Source organism: Bidens hawaiensis, unplaced genomic scaffold, assembly GCF_021521415.1.
Source record: "Bidens hawaiensis isolate Kalapana, Puna unplaced genomic scaffold, B.hawaiensis_p1.1 tig00062597_1, whole genome shotgun sequence".
NCBI lineage: Eukaryota > Viridiplantae > Streptophyta > Magnoliopsida > Asterales > Asteraceae > Bidens > Bidens hawaiensis.
This window is the reverse complement of record NW_027501239.1, coordinates 50,428-69,112: the sequence shown is the minus strand read 5'-3', so window position 1 is coordinate 69,112 and position 18,685 is coordinate 50,428. Positions and strand designations below refer to the sequence as shown.

General features: G+C 37.6%; 1 protein-coding gene across 1 annotated transcript; it reads left to right on the top strand.

Annotated features, from left to right (window-relative positions):
* The first annotated feature begins 13,499 nt into the window (after window positions 1–13,499).
* Window positions 13,500–14,725, top strand: LOC143603740 (protein PHR1-LIKE 2-like). The gene is made up of 2 exons (XM_077080455.1): window positions 13,500–13,634; window positions 14,297–14,725. The coding sequence occupies exons 1-2, from the start codon at window positions 13,599–13,601 to the stop codon at window positions 14,609–14,611; spliced, it is 351 nt and encodes a 116-aa protein (XP_076936570.1). The 5' UTR covers window positions 13,500–13,598; the 3' UTR covers window positions 14,612–14,725.
* The last annotated feature ends 3,960 nt before the right edge of the window (window positions 14,726–18,685 follow it).

Here is an 18,685-nt window from a genome sequence, read left to right as displayed (position 1 = left end):
CGTTGAGAAAGGCATCCCGCCTTCCAACTTCCCTTTGTATGATGTGGATACTGAAGCTATTTACTGACCAAGCAGTGAACCAGTATGCCGCCTTCCCGCATCCGGTGGTGGAGAAGGTGAACGAAGTCGCTGCTGCTGATGATGGGCTAGCTATCCTTAAAGCTTTCCTGAACCACCACGCTCTACTGATGGAGCGGGTCCAAGTCGGAAGTGGTCCTGAAGCTTAATTCTGAAGATCCCTTTCCACCATTAGCGTAGATTTTTGCTTTTGTATAGCTATCTTTGTAATATTTGAATTTGATGGAATAAAGATTGTGTTAGTTCTTTGCCTTGTTTATTTTACGCATGTTTTGATCTAACTTAGCAATTTCTTTAGTACTTAGATAAGTTAACTTTTTAACGTGGCAAATTATAAGTTTGTTTCGCTTCCACTTCATGATTGTGCGGGTATGACCGTCACTTGCACTTAGTAGGATGGCTTAACTTTACTTATATCTGACCTGCGTGGAAGTTTTCCTCATCTTTCCCTTTGAAATTTTCTAAGTGTTCAGAATAAGTTAACCTTTGAACGTGGTAGATGATAGGTTGAAGTTTGCTTCCTTGTTCGTGATTGTGCGGGTAAGACCGTCAGCTTGCACTTACAAGGATGGCTAAACTTTACTTACATCTGACCTGCGTGTAGGTTTTCCTTAAAACTTGAAATTTTTACCGTTGTGTTTATGCGGGTTTTGCCGCCTTCCACACGTAACGACTTACTTCTTCCCCGATTTATGCGGTAAATACCGGCACATCAGTGTGGAAAGTTCATAAGTATAAAGGTAAGGCTGTTAACACATTGTGAAAGGAGAATCATTTCCATTAGAAGTGGCTCTAGGCCTTTTATTTACAAGTTTGGAATTGATCTACATATAACATTTGCGTAATTGAGCTCCATTCCATGTTCTTGGGATGGGAGTGCATCGAGCCTTTCGAGCCGGTATGCGCCCTTTCCCAGAACTTCTTTGATAAGGTATGGCCCTTCCCAGACCGGGGCCAGCTTTCCTGGGCGTTCTTGGTTCGAAGCCTCGTTGTTACGCAGTATGTAGTCTCCTACATTGAAGTTGCAGAGTTTTACCCGCGTGTTGTAGTACTTTTGCATTTGTCGCTTGTAGTTCTCTTCACGCACTGCGGCTAAGTCTCTGCGTTCCTCGGTGAGCATAAGATCTAACCGTCTTTCCGCATCATTGTCTTCTGGCTGAATCAAGACCCTTGGTGAAGGTAAACCAATTTTCGACCGGGACCATAGCTTCAGTGCCATAAGTGAGGCTGAACGGGGTTTCTCCCGTACTGGCCTTTTTCAGCGTTCTGTTTGCCCAAAGGACGTGCGGAAGCTCGTCCACCCAGCCGGATCTGTGTTCCACGAGTCTTTTCTTTATGCCTTCAACGATGCTCTTATTTGCTCTTTCCACCTCACCATTACCTTGCGGGTGTGCCACTGAGGTAAAGGTGTGGGTGATTTGAAGTTCTTTCAGCCACTGTTGTAGCTTCTTGTCAGCAAAGTTGGTGCCGTTATCGCTCACCAAATTCTGTGGAAGTCCAAAACGACAAATAATAAATTCCCAAATAAATTTTTTGATATGTTTCGCGGTTGTTTGGGCTAAGGGTTTTGCTTCTATCCACTTGGTGAAGTAGTCGATGGCTACCACTAGGAACTGAACATTTCCTGCTTGCTGTAGGAAATGGGCCTGTCACATCGATGGCCCACTTCTGAAATGGCCATGAAGAGGTGACTGGAACAAGTTCATTCTTCGGGCGGTGCGTGTTGGGTGCGTAAAGCTGGCAAGACCTGCATTTTCTGATGTATGCCAGCGCATCCGTATGCATCCCCGGCCAAAAGTATCCCGCGTTGTTTAGCTTAGCTACAACAGCGCGGGGACCTGCGTGTACTCCACAGATGCCTTCGTGTACTTCCCGTAGGAGGTAGTCAGCATCTTGGTTGTCCACGCATCTTAAGAGTGGGCCAAGAAAGTTACGCCTGTAAAAGATGTCATCGATGAGTTGATAATTCAGTGCTTTACAGCGTAGTTTTCTTGCCTGTGTTTTTGACTCTGGTAGTGTACCTGCCGCAAGGTATTTTATTATTGGTGTCATCCATGTTTCTGTGCCGGTTTGGATGACACAAATTTCCTTGTGCGGGACCGAAGGTGTCTCGAGGAGTTCAATGCGGATATCCTTTCCTAAGTGGGTGAAGGCTAATGATGCAAGCTTGCTTAACGCATCCGCAGATTTGTTTTCACTTCGCTTGACGTGTATGACTTTGCAGTCGTTGAAATCGCGCATAAGGGGTTTTGCTTGTGCGAGGTACAGGGCCATCGTGTCGTTCACGGCCGTGTACGTCCCGTTGATTTGATTGGCTACTAACATGGAATCCACGTGGGCTTCCAAGTTTTTCACTCCCATCTTACGCGCAATTCTCAGCCCAGCCAAGAATGCCTCATACTCGGCTTCGTTATTCGTACTTGGAAAGTCCAGTCGAATAGCGTAAGTGTATTCTTGGCCTGCTGGGTTGGTTAGTTTCAGCCCTGCGCCTGAACCCTCGTTACTGGCTGCTCCATCAGTGTAGAGTCGCCAGACATCATTGATGTCTTGTGCTGGAGAGGGTTGAGCCTCTTCCTGGCACTCTTTTTCCCGCGATGCAGGCACTTCTGCAATAAAGTCGGCCAAAACCTGGCCTTTTGTGGCTGGTCTTGGCTTATACTTTATCGCGTACTCCCCCAACTCAATTGCCCATTTGGCTAGGCGTCCCGATAACTCGGGTTTGCCTAGAGCGTTTGCAAGTTTGAAGTTGGAGAGAATGGTGATTGGGTGACCCTGGAAATATCGTCTTAACCTGCGTGAAGCGTGTATAAGTTAAGACTAATTTTTCGAGGGTAGAGTACCGGGTTTCTACGTCTGTTAGGATACGACTGACATAATAGATTGGCATCTGGATGCCTTTTCGCTCTACTAGCAGGACTGCCCCGGTTGCTCTATCTGTTGCGGAAAGGTATAGGATTAACTCCTCTCCCGCTTTTGGTGCTGTGAGCGTTGGGAGTTCGATCAAGCGTGACCGAATCTCCTGAAAAGCTGCTTCCGCTTCTGGTGTCCAGCGGAAGTGCGTTTTCTTTAAACAGTTTCTCAACATTGACACGAAGGGAAACGACTTATCCGCGTGGTTTGCCAAAAAGCGATTAGGTGCCACTAGTCGTCCATTCAGTGTCTGAGCCTGTTTGATGGTAGTAGGTGATTCCATTTTGATAATGGCTTCGACCTTTTCAGGGTTCGCTCTGAAGCCATCTTTAGTGACGATGACCCCCAAGAACTTCCCTTCTTCCATTCCAAAGGCACACTTGCTCGGGTTGAGCTTCATGTTTATCTTCCTCAGCGTGTTGAAAGTTTCTTCGATGTCTTTCAACATCGCTTCTGGGTCAGGGCTTTTGATGACCAAGTCATCCATGTAGACTTCCAAATTCCTCCCAATTTGGGCATGAAACTGGTTGTCCATCAGGCGTTGGTATGTGGACCCGGCATTCTTAAGTCCGAATGGCATCATTTGATAACAAAATGTGCCATCGGGCGTCCGAAAAGCGGTTTTGTCCTGATCATCAACGGCCATTTGGATTTGATGGTACCCCTTATACGCGTCCAGGAACCATTTAAGGCGGAACGGTGCCAACGAATCCACCTTAAGATCAATTTCAGGTAACGGATAACAATCTTTGGGGCATGCTTTGTTCAAGTCCTTGAAATCTATGCACATGCGCCATTGTTTGTTATTCTTCGGTACCATAACGGGATTTGCAACCCAAGTTTGATATCTACTAACGCGTACGATGCATGCGTCAAGGAGTTCCTTGACTTGGGTTCTACACGCGTTAGTTTGTTCTGGCCCCATTACTCTGCGCTTTTGTACGATTGGCGTAACAGCCGGATCGCATTTGAGCTTATGCTCTGCCTTACTTCGGGGTACACCAGTCATGTCAGCTGGTGTCCACGCGAAGATGTCAGCGTTTTTCTGTAATAAGCGCTTGAGTAAGGTGCGTGTGGGATCAACAACTGTTGGGCCAATGGAAACGGCCTGGTCAGGGTACTTGCCGTTGAAGGCCCATCTTTCTGGCTCGGTGATGGTTGGTTTAGCCATCTTTGGTTTGGGTTTAGATGAGACAGATGCGATGCATACCTGGGGAATGCCGGTGATCATCGCTACACCCTCAGCTGTTGGCCATCCCATCATGCCGTGGACTGAGGATACCACGGCGTTGAATCTTGCCATCCCGTCTCTTCCGAAGAGAATGTCGTATGTGTGGTGTGGCTTCCTCATTACGACAAAATCCACGTCTTCTGTGCGTGAGTGATTCCCGTCCGTAAGAGTGACGGGGAAAGATAGGATGCCCAGGGGGGTGTTTGTGCTGCCATCGAACCCTTCCATCGAGGCGAAGATCGTTTCCAGGCGCTCTTTGTCTTCGTCATCTAGCTTGTCGAAGAACTGCCTGTACATCACCGTTGACGAGGCGCCGTTGTCAGCAAGAGTGCGAGAAGTGATGTAGTGCCCCAGCTGGCTTTTGATGACGATAGGGCCTTCTTTGCTGGGTCCTCCTGGCACTCGCGGGAAGCGCACCTCAGCTTCCTTCCACGCACATCTTCTTTAATAATTGATCACCTTTTATTAATCTTCATCTTTTTCGACAGTCGGCGTATAATTTGATGATCCTAGGGTGTGCATTATTGCCTCGAGTATGAATTCAGTTAGGGGTTGTACGTTGACTTAAGTGGCCAAGAACGTGAATTTGTCACGAGCATTGAAGATGATAATAATATTGAGTTGTGGTGAGCTGGCGTGAACAGTGGCGGACCCAGGATTTTTTGCCAATGGGGTCCCATATTTTCGGTGTTCAAATTTTTCGGGTCGGTCGTTGTTCAGGTCGGGTCGAGGCGAAGAACATAATAAAAAACAATATCATAATAAAACTTTCTTTTCAATCATCACTACCTGAACGGGTCAAAATGGGTCGGGTTGACACATAAACACTTCGTTTTCCCTTTCTTAAACATTTTTGAGATAGAACCTAGATCCACCCTTTCATAAGCATGTGTTGAAAACCATTAACTTAAACTAGTGAAAAATAAAACTGATATTTTAAAGTGTTTGAATGTTTCTAAAGAAAACCATGCATAAAGTTGAAAATAATGATATGTATTTTAGAGGTGTTTGAATGTTTCCAAAGTTATCATTGCAACATTAGCAATCAAATGATTGATTAACACTAAAAATTAACACAAAAAACCAAAAACTGAGCCTTGTAAGACTTGAACCCATGACCTTTCAAAGATAAAACAAGGGACTTTCCACCAGACCACATCAACATTAATAGTATGGGTTCCAAGTATTAAATCTTATGGGGTCCTCAAAAAATTTAATATACCACTTCTAATAAATTTTTAAAAAACATTGGTGTCCCGGGACCCCGATCCACACTATGTGGGTCCGCCCCTGGGCGTGAAGGGTTAATTATAGATGGATATATAGTTTATGTTTATAGAGTTACTTATTTTCAATGGAAGACAATATACATAAGTACATAATATAGGTTACGTTGTTCCCTTCTTTTTTGTTTCTAAAGGGTTTAATGACATTAATACAAAACAAATTTTCATTTCATTTGAAGAATTTTTTGTAACTTAGCAATGATTCCCGTTGAAATTGGAGTTCCATCCGAAAATACACTCCTCATTACAAACAATGATAAAGAGCTACGTTTGAACCAGTACCTTTTGGAAGAAAGGCATGAACTGGCGCTAATTCGAGAAAGCAATTATAAACGCCAACTTCAAAGGTATTATGGCGCGCGGGTCAAAATACGTCAGTTTAATGTGGGGGATTATGTGTTACGTGATAATGAGGCTTCAAATGCGAAAACACCAGGAAAGTTGGCTCCAACTTGGGAAGGTCCTTATAAAATCAGTAAAATCCTAGGCAAGGCCAAGTGTGCTTACGCGTTAGAAAAACTAGACTGGACACTTGTTCCGCAGACTTGAAATGTTGCACAACTTAAGAAGCGCTGTATGTAATTTTCATTAAGTATAACAAGTGGTCTATGTGCCACCTTTTGTTTGAGTATATTTAAAGTGGTCTGCGTGTCCCCTTTTACTTGAATATATTTCAAGTTCCGTTTTATACATTTATATTGTTTCTAACATAACAAAAAAATGATGGAACCATTTCATATGTTACCAAATAATGATTCGGTTACATCATATGATTTATACAAAAGAGAAACTAGATCACACATTTATTACATGGCTTATCATCCTTATTCAATGAGGAGGGAGGAGCCTGAGTTGCGCCCGAGCCTTCGGGATGAGCAGAGTCTTCAACATTGTCTTCCGGATCAATATGAAAGAACTCTTGGAGTTGTTGCACGCCATTTTCTTGCATTGAGAATTGTTGGATGACTCTCTCTAACGTGAACGTTAACTCGTCAAAGGCTTGCAGTTTAACGTTGTATTCCGCCTCTTGATCTTGTCATGCAACTCAAATTCCTCCATCGGACGCTTCTCCTCCATAAATTTCACACCCTCTTCAAATCCGACTTTGCGTCCAGCTTGGGAAAAGGCATGAAGGAGTTCCACCAAGCAATCCCCCAGTTCAGGACCGTCCCGGATATGCTTGATAACCTAACAAACGAAAAGGTGCACTGGTTAGGAAGACACTTCCGCCCCTAAGCTACAAAGAATAAAAGGGAAAGTTTATTACCAGCGGGAGACCATGTGACATAAGCCACTTCCTCTCGTAAACAGCTTGTTCAGCTACTTTCTTCGTCTCGCCATGCTCGCCAACAAGATATCAGCAATAAGCTTTTCCTTCTCAGTAAGTTCAGCCTTCAAGAGGGTCATATATGTCTAAGTTATAACTCATTATTAACTCTCCTTGGGTGGTCACCTGTTGTTCCAAGGCAGTGTTGGCTTCTAAAGCCTTGGCAGGGTCAGCTTCTTTGACAATGGCTTGTTCTCGAGCAGCCTCAAGCGTTGCATTTTGTTGTTTGCACACTGTCTCCCACGCCTTGGCAGCTGCCTCCTGCCTATCCTTCTCCGCCTGCAGGGCCGTCTCAGCATCTTTAAGCTTCCATTTGGTGGTATTAGCTTCCAGGCGGTACTTGTCCCTTTCTTCCTCTAAGGTCTTCAAAACATTTTCAGTCGTTCCCCATTTTTCTTCCATCGCCATCCATTCCCGGTAAATCTCCTGACTTGAGGAGACGACGTTGGCCAGGTTATAGGTAAACCCATTAGCCAACTTAAATCGAGGACGCCGACGTTGGTAGGCATGTTCGGCGGGTGGGAGACCACGGCTCAGATATTCATGACAAGCATCCACGTCTAAAAAACGTGAACCCTAGACCAACGTCCACCGTGGGTCAAGGTATCTTCTTGAGGATTGGAGTGCCCATAATAATCTGCGTTTGTGGCCCGCGATGACCCTCCTTCCCCTTCCTGTAAAATTGGAAAGGAATGAGGGAGAAGAATGAGGATGCTGTTTATCTTGAACTTGTGGATCAAACCTTCCGCCATCACAGGATCCTGTTCAATGGATTTTCCCTTCCCAGAAGGATCGGAGGGGAAGGTTCTCGGATAATAATCTGCGTTTGGGAGGAGTTCTCTGGGGCATGACCTATTGTGCAAAATCAATTAAAAGATAAGGGAAGCATACCCGCAGTTGTTGCCACCACTTTCTGGATTCGTTCACTTAAGCGAACCTTCTTTGCCTTCGGTGGGGGCACTGGAAGTTTCCTCGGTTCCGCCTGAGGATGACCTCTTCTTCTGCTCGAACTTCATCAAGATTAATGGTCTCGAGCTGGCCTTCACCACCACCGGTATTGGCTGCTTCAGTGTTTACCTGCTACCAATCGCATCATCGGTGGACCCAGAATGGTGTTTTCGCTTGCGGATCAAGTCTGCAAGTGCATGCAAAACATCCGCAAAATCAGCAGGGTAACGTAGGTGATCCCCCGCGGGATGGTGATTCCTCACTTGATGAAAGGAGTACAATCGTCACGTCGAGGTGATGGCAGTTACAAGACGATGGTGTAAAACATACTCACTAATGGCAAATGTTGCCTCTGTGACCATTGGTTCAGCATGAAGGGGTGTGGGAACAAGAAGTTGTCCCGCGTCCTGTCAAGGATAGAAAGCGCTTTCGGTCACGCGGGTGGTGCTTCATGCCACCCAGGACAGCATCATCAAGAGTGTATAGAATAGCTCCCTCGGTTAAAAAAGAAAATTAGCATAATATTATAAGAACCATGACAGCAGGCGTACCAAACACTTACATCCATCCGCCTTGCGATAAAAGCTCAAGGTCAGGAAACGGCCACAAGCAGCTCATCCCAGCACGCACTAACACGGTTTCACTCATAAGGCACATGGTGTAGGTATGCGAGTCAAAGCAATAAACCAAGGTTGATCCACATATGTAGCATTGTGCACATCAGGCAGTTTCTCAGATAATGAACGAACGGTCATCTTGATTGGAACAAGGTCCTCAGGAATCCAGAGGAACTTCGTCCGCCATTTATACGCACTACACGGTAGTTCAGTCCCTATTACACCTTTTCCGGTTGAGGCACAATTGCATTAACTGCCCTGCCCCTGCATCTTGTAAAAAGCTAAGAACTTATCAACTGTTGGCACAATATTTAGGGCTGTGCAACAAAATTCGAAGTGTCGGATTAAGCAGGTAGTATCACCCTTGGAGTTGTATCATATGCTTTGTCTACAATCTATTCTAATTAAATATTCTATTAAAATACAAGTTACGATTAAGAAGGTTGTACAAGCCCTCTCATGCTAGATAACTTTATTTGCTTGTCTTCTGCAGAGTCATCTTCGAGATTTTGTATGTCCCATACAAGTACAAAAATAGAGGTCCTTATATATAATATTTAAAAAACAAAAAAAAAAACACAGTGCGAACCAGGCTTATATTAATACTTATTAAAAACAGGCTTAAGTTAATTATAAATGATGATGATTGCAAAATTTATACTGTTAAAATGACATTAAATGATTTAGGGTTTTAACCCACTTTACTTAACCTCCACGGAGATGTGTAGAGATACAAAGTGAAGGATCGTGGAGGTGCTTCGAAGATTTTTATATAATCTACTTCAGTACATCACAGGTTTACAACTTTTTGAGCGATAACTTTTGAAAACCAAATGTAACCTATGCATGTATTCTCATCAAATATGCCATTCCTAATCAAAGCACTTTAAATCGTGTAATCTGAAAACAGTTTTTATAACTTCGTTTATCTAAACAAGTCATATATGTAATAAAAGCTGTAAACTAGTTAAATAGGTTGTAAACCATTGGTAGGTTGACCATAAAATTATACATTTATTTATTTTTAATTATAAGCCGGTTGACGGGTCAACATGTTTAATTTAAATATAACATGTAAATCCAAGCACGACATGTTTAATTAAAAGAGTTAAACATGTCAACATTTAACATGACTGGTTTATTAATTATCTAGGTTAGAAATTACATACAAAATCTAATTATTTTCATATCATACCTATGGTCGTGTAAGGAATTACCACTCTAATACTATACCACTTAATGTAACATAAATAAGTACCCACACACAAAAGTATTAAAGCATATTGCAACGATAAAATGAAGGAATTACCCTATAGTCTATAGATCATTCATAATCTGAGGTACAAGTACCGGAACAACACACAAGTTCATAACGAACTGCCTTAAAACTAATGGGAAGCAATTCCCTTTACAAAGCACAAAACTCTGGTCTCCGAGCAAAGCTTTGCTCAAGCACTATGGCACACGACCATACAACATAGGTTGTTAGGCGTATCCTATGAGAAGGAAACGTGTGGCTAGCTGATGTGGAAATCACGATCAATTCACTGGCAAATAAAAGGTGAGCCATGCAAACACCAAAATAAATTGTGTTGACATATCTTGTGTTTTTGTGTAATTAACCTATATCATGCATGTAAATTCAGCAGTCAGCACATCTTTAAATTTCATGATATGTAACAATAAGCTTATAATATGTAAACCAGTTTTGCTTAATGAAAATGTGATACATCATATGTTTTAAGTTTTTTAATATATACTTACGGGTAAAAAAATATATCATCGAGTACAAGCATATATACAAGCGATTTTTTCGATTAACATCCTTCTATACAGAAAAATTAAAGTAAAAATGAATTACGTAATGGCTACTTTAATTTATTTTTCTAAATCAGGTATCCAAGATGACGTAAATATGTCGTTCAAAAAATAAATAAATACAAAAAGTACGCTTTTTTTTCTTAACGGTCATCACTGGCAGGCCACTGATCCATCCGATCATCTCCATTCCATCCTCATTAGAAAACTCACTCGTCTAACCTAAAACTCCCCTATCTTTTGTCACATGTGAGACCTAAACTCAAGACATTTCACTTTTTTACATACAGTCTTTGGATGCCTCATCTCAATCACTTAGGCTAGGGATCATTGGCAATACAAATTGTATGCTAATCATATTATATGAAAATTAATTATAATTGCAGTCGTTTTCAAACAGTACGTTAGTCAAGAATTAAATGATAACAACTTCATATATTTTACACAACATAATTTGTAACCTTCAAGAGGTGGTACATTTGTGAAGATGATTTGATTAAAGTTTTCATATCGTGTTCATTTATTTTCTGTCTTCTAACCTTATTTAAAGGGTAGGGCGTTCATCCAACTCGAGCTACGTTTTATCAGATCCCATCAGTGATCTCTGGGATAAAACTATCATTTGTAATGTTTTCTTTGGTCAATTAATTTTCCTGAAAATATACTACTTATTGAATTATTAAATAATATATAATAATAAAAGTTATATATCGTTTATATTAATTATTGTATTTTTAAGAATTTTTTATAGCATATTAATAGAAATAATATCATAAAAAGAATCCAATTATAACAGAGAGTTAGGTAAGCGAGCAACAAGTTGCGTCGCAACCCCTTTTTGAATGGTAAATCTGATCCTACTGAAAACAAAGTTACAGTTCTTTGGCATCGATATGCTACTGTGCACGACCCGCTGAACCTTTTTCAGAATCGTCACAGCATCTGAGGCAAGAGACCCAAATGTATCAAAAGCAAAAAAAATGAAGACATGCTGATTCTTGGTACATGTCTTCTCATGCTTGGTAATTTTTCCGAATTCTCCTTTTAATATGGCATGTCTAGCTAAAAACCTGGCGTCCCGCCTTTTTCCGGATTCCCCTTTATTTAAGAAGATAAGAAAGGACTTTTATTTAGTTGTCATGTTACTTTCGGTCATTAAAAGCTTGCTTTTGTTGCATTATTTGTTGTTTTGACCCAGACAAAAATGCAACCATCAATTATTGGTGTTTAAATGTGATTAAAACAAGGATAGAGAATTATTTTGGTAACCTTTATTGAAGTTTGGTTCGTTTGCTAGTATGCAAACAACGAAATCAAAAAACATTCTTTTAATTTTGTTCTGAGAGTTCTAAACATTGTTGGTTCATTTTTTGTTTGCATTATGACATGTCAATTTCGATTTGAATGTAAGCTTATTATTTGGTGGGAATTTTGCAAAAGAATAAAATAATAATAAATAATAAGTGTCAATAATTTATTTTGATGTTTCAACTAAAGAATACATTTTAGGTGTTTGAATTTTGACTACTTAAATCTTTGAGCTAAAGACTAGAATGATCTTTCAAGATTTATTCCTTGAAATCAAAAGGCATTCTAGTATTCTTTTTCATTATCTTGATTTACGGTTTAATTTTGGATGTCAGTAACGGATCTAGACATAAATTTTAGAGGTAACGTTTAAATTTATTTTATTGTATTTTTATACATTGTAAACGCAACAAAAATAGAAATATGATAGTAATTATATTTAAACACGTGGGGTGCAAATTTCTCATCTTCAGTTTTTGAAAGCTTGAAATCAAGCCATTACACCCTCTTCTTTTACTTTATCAAACATTTCTCTTTCGACCGCACAAATTAAACCATTTTTCAAATACTCATTACCCATTCGCTTACGCAAACTCGTATTGATAAGCTTCATTTAAGAAAACATATTTCAACGGTTGCGGTTGCAATCGATAAACAATGCTAGCTTCAATATTCGATAAACCAAAGGAAAAGTGGTGTACTTTCCGGTTTCCACCATTACACGAGTAAGGTCATACATTCCATCCAATTTTGCAAATTTATCATCTTCCTTTCAAGTGTAATAAAAGGTTATACGATCACCCGAAATACACCCTCTTTCTTCAATACTAAAATCATTCATATACATTGTCGAAAATGCCACTATCTTAGTTATGTCAAACTTGGGAAATGAATCTCATAGACTTAGACCAGATATATCTTCTAACAAACTAGTTGAGACCTTACTGAATCTACTTCCAAGTACTTGAATTTGAATATCTAGAAGTGTATTAAAAACTTCAATCTCTAAATAATAATTTTGTTGAGTCTGTTTCTGTTTGATGTTTCTCGTCAAACAAAAGAAAAATGTTAATGATTTTATTTTATTTGGGCTATAAACTCTTTTTGGGCTTTATTTGATTTGAGCTGTTAAAAAATGTTGATTCTGTTGAGCCTGCTTTTGTTTGAGCATAGAGTTGAGATCGGTACCATATTGGTAACGGTACCGAAAATCTCGATCCCGAAATATGAAAATTCTTGATGCTAGTACCGGTACCGATATAATCGGTTCGGTATCGGCTCAATACTGGTACGGTACCGGGATGGTACCGGTATTCAAATCACAGTTACCAAGTCGCTCCTCAAGCCACGAACGTCGAATTGGTCGGAAATTGTCGCCACAGAAGAGTGATGTGAAGCATAGTTACCTAATTCGCGGTTTGCTCCGGTACGGGTACGTGTATGCAATTCGGCTCTTGGAGCGAATTTGGTACGAAGGGGGTAGCTTCATTTTGGTACGATCCTTTACCGTGTACCATAAGAGTCCGATTCAGTTTACCCAGTTCAAAATAGAAAATTACCAAATTCATTAAGGCAAATTACCTATTTCATATCGTTAAACCTAAATTTGATGCAGCAAAATACAGCATTATTCCACTAACCAGTTGACCTCGAATCATCCAAATTTCAGCTTTCGAGTAATCCTTCGATAATTCTTACTTTCAGCATACACATGACTACATGAGGTGCCACAACGCACTTGATTTACACAATAACAACAAATTCAAAACCAAAATCATCACATAAAACAAAAACCCTAGCTTCGAAGCCTGAGCAAGCTCATCTATACTTGCAGAAGACTGATGATCTCTCATCTCTTCAGTGAATTTGTGTAAATCATCTTAGGAGGTTTAGTGTGTTGAAAGTACACTTTGGTGACTTTTGACCCGTTTGACACTTTGATCTGTTTATTATGTTCTACTCATTTGACCCGTTTGAAATAAAACATATCTTGAAGCATACCGTTTATTAATTGTTTTTTTTTTTTTGGTGTTTGGAACAGTGGATTTGAGGTTACAGAAGCTTTGAGAGTGCAGATGGAAGTCCAGAGAAGATTGCACGAACAACTAGAGGTTAGTTTGTCTTAAGACTCTTAGGTAATTTTGGTTAAAAGAGAGGTCATTAGGAATATTTGGTTAAAAGAAAGGGTAAATAGGTAATTTTGGATTACCCTTTATTACGATTTACGAGCAATTTACCAGCCAGTATGATTTAGGGATGATAATCGGCCGGGTGCCACCTCTCAACCCAACCATTTCACTGAATCACTGGTACTGGTTTTGATCATCCAAGTAACATACCCAATTATAAGATTGTATGACGTACACGTCGGGCATACGTTACCATGAGATATAACCTGTTTATGGTGTTGTGTGGTAAGAATATTTGTTGGATCAGGGGTGTAAGCGAGTTGTCTCATTTGTTATTTATTAGTTAATGTATATACATTTGTAATTGTTTTTCCTATATAATTTGACTATAATTTTTATATATAACATGTTATATATTATTTTGTTATTTTATCATAAATTTATATATAATAATTAATATCATAAAAAATATGCATACTTTATATATATATATATATTTAAAAGTTGTATAAATAATAGGCTCTGGAGCAAACTAGAGCTCGATAAAACGAGACTCGCTTACCCGGTCCAATACCTGAACACCTGTCCCGAATGTCTCTGGTTTCCAGTTTGCTAGTCGAGTTCTGATTATCTGATTATTTCAGGTTCAACAACGTCTCCAGCTGAGGATCGAAGCGCAAGGAAAATATCTTCAATCGATACTGGAAAAAGCGTGTAAAGCGTTAAACGATCAAGCAATTGCAACTGCTGGACTGGATGCAGCTAGAGAGGAACTATCTGATCTGGCAATCAAGGTAACCAATGACTGTCTGCCGCCACTCAACCCGACCCCTTCACTCAACCAAGTTGAGCATGGGCCCGCGAATGACAACTGTTTGAGCTCTCAGGCTGCAGCCCTGAACAAGAGGCAACGGGCCATGCTTATGCAAGCCGAGTGGAAGGCAGCTAATATAGGATAAGTTGTTGGAGCATGTTCTTGTTTGTCCGTTGACATTTTGTTGGATTTTCGGTAACTTTAGGGTAAAATAGATGGATGATATTAAGTAGGGATTTTATTTAATTAACGTGTTTCCATCGACATTGTATAGTCGATATTACCCATGCGCGCACACAAACCTGATCACCAGCCACGTCCATCTCCTACACTCAACCGCCACTAACTAAACCGACAGCACCATCACCGTCCCAGCTCTAAAAATTTATGCTTAAACACGCGTATTTAAATGAAATACCAAATAGCTTATAGTCTAGCTGCATCAAAGTGTATGGTAATTGTGTTCCTTCCCGAGTGGTTAGCGGTTCAGATAATATGAGGTTTTCATATCATTTAGCAATTTTTTCACATTCTTAATATATATATACTAGATTTTATCCCCTGTATTACGGGGGTTGTTATACATTATTCGTTTTTAATATTTATATATATATATATTTAGATTTTAATTTTATTTATTGTAAAAAAGTTAATAATTAATATACTTAAGGTTTGATGATGAAATAGTTTCACAAATATATAATATGTTATAGTCCAGTTTAAAAGCTATCTGGGTTTGGTGATACCCATTACCCGTTTATTTTTTTTATTATAAAATTGTTTCTTAATTATAAATAATATTTTTTTAAATAAAATAGGATATTAATTTTTAGTATATTTTATTTTATAAGATTTTCATATTAAATATTTGATGAGATTGTTTTTTAATATAAAGAGATGTTATAACAGTTTAAGAGCTATCAGGGTTTGGTAAGACATTTACCTGTGAATTCGGGTCAAATGTGTGAGAAGCCTTTATTTACAAATAAAGCAATCTGATAGCTTGAGATAATGGTTGTTTTACATTTTTCGTTTTTTAATATTTATTTTTTGGATTTTAATTTTCTTTATTATAAGAAAAATAATATACTTAGGGTTTGAGGATAAAAGGGTTTCATAAATAAATGATATGCTATAACCCATTTAAAAACTATCTGGATTTGGTGACCCATGACCAGCTTATGTTTATTACTGTAAAATTGTTTATTAATTATAAATAATATCTTTTTTCTTTTTAAATTGGATATTAAATTTTAGTATATCCCTATTTTATAGGATTTTCATATCAAATAATTGGTAAGATTAATTCTTAATTTAATGAGATGTTATAACCCGTTTAAAAGCCATCTGATTTTAATAAGACCCATACCCATGAATTTGGGTTAAATCAATGAGAGGCATCCATTTAAAAATCAAGCAATCTGATGGCTTCCATAAAAGGGGGGAGCGACCATATCACGACACTTGGAATTTTTGGGTTTTCGTTTATATATATAGGGGATTGATCATGTGAGAAGTTAAGTTACAACGAGAAATACGAGAAGTTAATCTGGACCACCAATTTAATTTTCAATCTTACATAATTAAAATTATATGAAAAGGATATTAAAGTAATATAAATTTATTCTCTCTTCAATTAATATATATAATTAAACCATATGAGTTATATTTCTAATTAATATAATCAAAATAACTAAAATAATTAAAAAATCAATAAATTCATAAAGCAATAAATTTATCTTTATAATTTTTTACCCTATATCTTGAGTTCATCATACACAACTATATTTTTTTCTTACACCCCTTCAAATGTTTCCTACATATCTTTAATATTTTTCATACACGTCTTAATTTTTTTCCTACTCATTTTCAATTATCTTCATACGTATGTTTTTCGTCCTACACATCTTCTTATGTTTCCTACGCATATTTAATTTATTCATACGCATCTTTAATTTCTTCCTACACATTTTTAATTTTCTCATACACATATTAATTTTTTCCCCTACACATCTTTAATTTTATCATGCACAACATATTTTTTTTCCTACACATCTACATTTGTCGTACACTTTTTTTTCTTCTTACACATCTTCAATTTTTTTCTACGCATATTTAATTTCTTCCTACATAGCTTCAAATTTTTCCTACACATATTTAATTTTCTCATACACATCTTAATTTTTTCCCTACACATCTTTAATTTTCTTATGCACAACATATTTTTTTTCCTACACATCTACATTCCTCGTACATTTTTTTTTCTTCCTACACATCTTCAATTTTTTTGTATGCATATTTAATTTCTTCCTACACAGCTTCAAATTTTTCCTACACATCTTTAATTTTCTCATATACATCTTAATTTTTTTCCTTACACATCTTTAATTTTTTCATACACATCTTATTTTTTTTCCTACACATTTTCAATTTATTTATACATATTTTTTTTCCATCTTACACATCTTCAAACTATTTTTATTTTTTTTACAAATGAGTAATCAAAGATGAAGATACTATTTTGCTTAAATCTTATAAATTAAAAACTGTTTATTGATGAAAAAAGAACAAATTAAATCTTACACTAACATATAATGAAATAAATAAATTCTAACTTACAAATCATAAATTAGTGATATTTATGCTTTGAGCTCTTATTTAGGGATAGATAAAATAAATTAAATGATGAATTATTTTATTCTACCTAAACTACCATTTTCTTATTTATTTTAATGTCTTTTAAATTTTATTAATTACAATAAATGCAATAATGTTTCAACCATTGATTAATAATCTAATGGTTGAGATCACTTATCGCACTTCTCGCTATAAGAATCATTTCTGAAATGAACCTAATCCTATATATATATATATATATATATATATATATATATATATATATATACTAGGTTAGGTATCTATGTGTTACATGGGTTTGACAACTTAAATTCTGTAAGTGATAACTTTTGATAAATAAAATTGAGTAATACATTAAATAAGTATAAGAAGTTAAATTACAACTACTATTCACAATCTTAAAAATAAATCATAAATCTCTAAATACTTCTTTTGATACAACATTAGACGATACACTAAAAATATGGTAACTAAAGTAAAATAGAATTATGATCGCATAAACGGTACAATCGGAACAATACGAATAAGTCATCCGCAGAAGAAAGCTTTCAATCAGTCTAAAAATGTGCAGTAAAAGAGAATCAATAACGTTTTGCTCGACAATATATGGATAGAAAGAAAGAGATTACGGTTATAGGGAAAAGAAGACGGGTTGGGTTCAGTTAAACATCCATGTGCTTTTAACAATGAACCCGCTAAGTAAGTTTTATAAACTAAAATGTTTCATATATATGTAAATGTTTTCTTATATATATAAAAAAAATATACTTTATATTAGACAAATGAAAAGGTTCAATTCATAAATATCTATATCTATTAAAGAAATTCATTTTGGCTTATTCTTATTGGTTGATTTTACTATATTCAAAAAATAATAAGCTCTCATAAAATTTGTTGCTAATAAAATAATTCAAAATTAAAATCATAATAATCATTTAATCTATATAATAATAAATACTATTAAAGAAATTATTTTTGGCTCATTCTTATTAGTTGATTTTACTATATTCCAAAACTAATAAGCCCTCATAGAATTTGTTACTAATAAAATAATTCAAAATTAAAATCATAATAATCATGTAATTGGATGGTGTTTTCTCCTAGACAACCAATTATGGACCCATATACTTTCATAATCATGCCTTTCTCTCCAACTCACGGTTTGCGAATCACATCATTTTCAAATTATCCTATTTGAATATGTATCTTTTGTGACATCTGCCCTGATCCGACCCGACCCAGGTACCCGTTTCTCTGACCCGACCTCTTTCTTTTATGATTTAATATTTATTTATACTTATATTTTATTTTTAATAATAATAATATATATTTCCTTCCCGCCTCTTTCTCTCTCTTTCTTTCCGCCGTCCCCTCCCTCTTCCTTCTCTCCTTCCGCCTTGTTTCCCTCTTTTTCTTCTTTTTGCTTGTCCTTTGGTTCTTCCCGCCTAAGGATGTCTGCAGCTCCACGCGCCAGACTCCTTACATGGAAGCCTGCGTGAAGACATCTTGTTCCTGCGATGCGTGAAGAGAACTCTTCTCGCAGCGCGCTAAGAATGCATGTTCTTCCCGCAATGCGCTAAGA

Coding starts and splice junctions, on each gene's coding strand:
- LOC143603740 (XM_077080455.1), top strand. CDS start 13,599: ATGGAAGTCCAGAGAAGATTGCACGAACAACTAGAG. Junction 13,635..14,296: donor GATTGCACGAACAACTAGAG/GTTAGTTTGTCT, acceptor TGATTATTTCAG/GTTCAACAACGTCTCCAGCT.